This window comes from Micromesistius poutassou (genome assembly GCF_964030765.1).
Source record: "Micromesistius poutassou genome assembly, chromosome: 4".
In the NCBI taxonomy this organism is placed as follows: domain Eukaryota; kingdom Metazoa; phylum Chordata; class Actinopteri; order Gadiformes; family Gadidae; genus Micromesistius; species Micromesistius poutassou.
In genome coordinates this window covers 22676151-22679125 of record NC_140274.1, presented here as the reverse complement: position 1 = coordinate 22679125, position 2975 = coordinate 22676151, and the positions used below count along the sequence as shown (strand labels likewise).

Below are 2975 nucleotides of genomic sequence, written 5' to 3'. Positions count from 1 at the left end.
CCCTAACCTTAACCCCTAAACCATCACACAAACCGTAACACCTTAACCTTAACCTTAACCCCTAAACCATCACACAAACCGTAACACCTTAACCTTAACCCTAACCTTAACCCCTAAACCATCACACAAACCGTAACACCCTAACCTTAACCCTAACCTTAACCCCTAAACCATCACACAAACCGTAACACCCTAACCTTAACCCCTAAACCATCACACAAACCGTAACACCCTAACCTTAACCCTAACCTTAACCCCTAAACCATCACACAAACCGTAACACCTTAACCTAACCATCACCCTAACCTTAACCCCTAAACCTAACCATCACCCTAACCTTAACCCCTAAACCTAACCATCACCCTAACCTTAACCCCTAAACCTAACCATCACCCTAACCTTAACCCCTAAACCCAACCATAACACATAAACCTTACCATAACCCATACCATAACCAGCTTGATTGGTCAGCATGAAACCCAGTCAGCTGGACCAGGTCCAGAGAGGTGGAGCTGAACTACGTCAAACTCCACCCATCTTGTGCTGCAGTGAGCTGCACTTGCCTATTTCTGCTTTTGTTCATTTTTTCCCAGCGCCGAGGTAAAGTTAGTTCCACCACTTCAGCCTGGTGACTGCTCTTCAGTCAGCTAGCCCTCCTCCCTGCCAGAGCAACTCTTACACAACCTAGCTGGAGCGCTGAGGGAGAGAGAGACGGAGAGAGAGAGGACGGAAGGGAGAGACACAGATACAACAAATGATAGACAGATCAATAAAAAGTTAGATAAGAGAAAAATTTACATTTGTTTGATTGCTGGTTGTATATTTACCCGATTCAAGGTTAAAACGGATGCATATTCTCGTGTTCCCATCTTTTTGTGTGTCTAGTACAGTAACTATGACAATACTCCCTTTTAGTTTTTCATTTAGACTTTTAGATTTCTCATTCTGACCAGGTGGCTAATGCTATGTGATCGATTAGCAGACATGTCTGATTGTTTAGCTGAGAGCAATGCATTGTACACAGTGACTCACACATCAATCTGTGTATTATAAGAGTATTATACACTCCTGTCCTTGTTTGCATTCTCTCCGATCTATCCTTTTAGCACACACTTCTTTAGTCTTTCCACATCTCTCCATCGCTCCACCTCCTCACAGTCACATGCGCCCCTCTATCTCTACCTTGGTGCAATACCCCCACTTTTCAATTTTTCCCAGTTGTTGCCATGGCTACGATGTGGTGTGATGGCATGCACTAAGTGGCGTTGGTTACCGTGGTGATGAGATGCTGAAGAGGATCATCGGCTATCTACTGGGATCCAAAACGCATGTTCAGCTTCATGCGTGCGTGTGTGTGTGTGTGTGTGTGTGTGTGTGTGTGTGTGTGTGTGTGTGTGTGCGTGCGTGCGTGCGTGCGTGCGTGCGTGCGTGCGTGCGTGTGTGTGTGTGGCACCATCATGGCTGTGTTTACTGGTTCAAGATGCCGTTTAGACCCAGCGTGTCTAATGAGAAGGCTTATGAACGGAAGTGACAGCATGGTCAGCGCAGTGATCGTCATTGAAAACAGGCAGCCATTTAACACGGACAGAATGGCAGCAGATGGGTTCTGAGGGGCCCTTGTGACACGTGACAATCCATGGATACAGAATTCAGCTGTGAATTTTTAAGTTCAAACGTGAACATAGACATACGAGGCCAGGGGAATGATGTTAGAACGTTCATTCTTTCACAGCAGGGTCTGATAAGAACCTGACTTGCTGTGACCTCACTCGTGTCTCTCTCCTTGTTTGACTCCGTCCCGTCCCCCCATCTCGTCCCCCCCCCCCCCCCACCCCCCCTACAGCTCAGAATAGGTATCCACACGGGCTCCGTGCTGGCCGGCGTGGTGGGGGTGAAGATGCCGCGCTACTGCCTGTTTGGCAACAACGTGACCCTGGCCAGCAAGTTTGAGTCTGGGAGCCTTCCGCGCTGCATCAACGTCAGTCCGACCACCTACCAGTGAGTACGCCCCCCTTCTGTATGACGCAGTACTGCACCTCTGCATGGAGCTGCAGCACACACACACACACACACACACACACATCCAAAGACGCCAGTGGCGTCTTTGGATGTGTGTGTGTGTGTGTGTGTGTGTGTGTGCTGCAGCTCCATCCAGATGTGCAGTACGGCTGAGGGCTGTGTGTTGTGTCCGCAGGCTGCTGAAGGACGACCACTCGTTCTCGTTCGTCCCGCGGTCGCGGCTGGAGCTCCCGGACAACTTCCCCAAGGAGATCCCAGGAACCTGCTACTTCCTGGAGGCGGGGATGTCCCACAGCCACGCCTCCCTCACCAGCTCCCGCTCCGCCCCGCCGGCCTCCATGAGGAAGGTCTCCTACAGCATCGGGACCATGTTTCTACGGGAAACCAGCTTATAGGTTCTCTCAGACGGAGAGAACCGGATGAATTGATGCTCGTGTTGTGATTGACTGGCTCAGACGCCCAGGAGGCGGTACACACGTGGAGGCCGTTCACACGCGGCTCTGTGGACGTGCACACGCGTTGGGGAGCAGGTTGGGTTTCAAACGGCTGAAAAACACCCAGACCCCTCGCTGGGCCCTCCCAGGAACTGTGCGTTATGTTCTCATACTGAACTCAGATGGGAACTGTTCACTGAGGATGTTACGAAGGGACGGCTTTCCAAATTCACAAGGACCACACCGAGCCAGGACCATAGAACCAAACCCAGGACCAGTCCTAGTCCAGCCCTAGAACCATCCCATAGAACCAGCCCTAGAACCAACCCTAGAACCAGCCCTAGAACCAACCCTAGAACCAGTCCTAGAACCAACCCTAGAACCAGCCCTAGAACCAGTCCTAGAACCAACCCTAGAACCATCCCATAGAACCTATACACACCCTAGAACTATCCTGACATCAAGCCACTCCAATAGCCCATAAAACAAGCCCTAAATCCAGCCCTAGAACCAGAAACAACC

General features: G+C 50.6%; 1 protein-coding gene across 1 annotated transcript in view; it reads left to right on the top strand.

The window, feature by feature from the left end:
* LOC311341645 (CWF19-like protein 2) overlaps window positions 1–2772 on the top strand; it is a gene marked incomplete at its 5' end in the record, with an annotated part of 31965 nt that extends 29193 nt beyond the window's left edge. Inside the window, 2 exon segments of the mRNA XM_084466448.1 lie at window positions 1844–1998; window positions 2195–2772. Coding sequence (XP_084322574.1) covers window positions 1844–1998; window positions 2195–2414 — 375 coding nt within the window. The 3' untranslated portion in view covers window positions 2415–2772.
* Window positions 2773–2975: the final 203 nt, after the last annotated feature.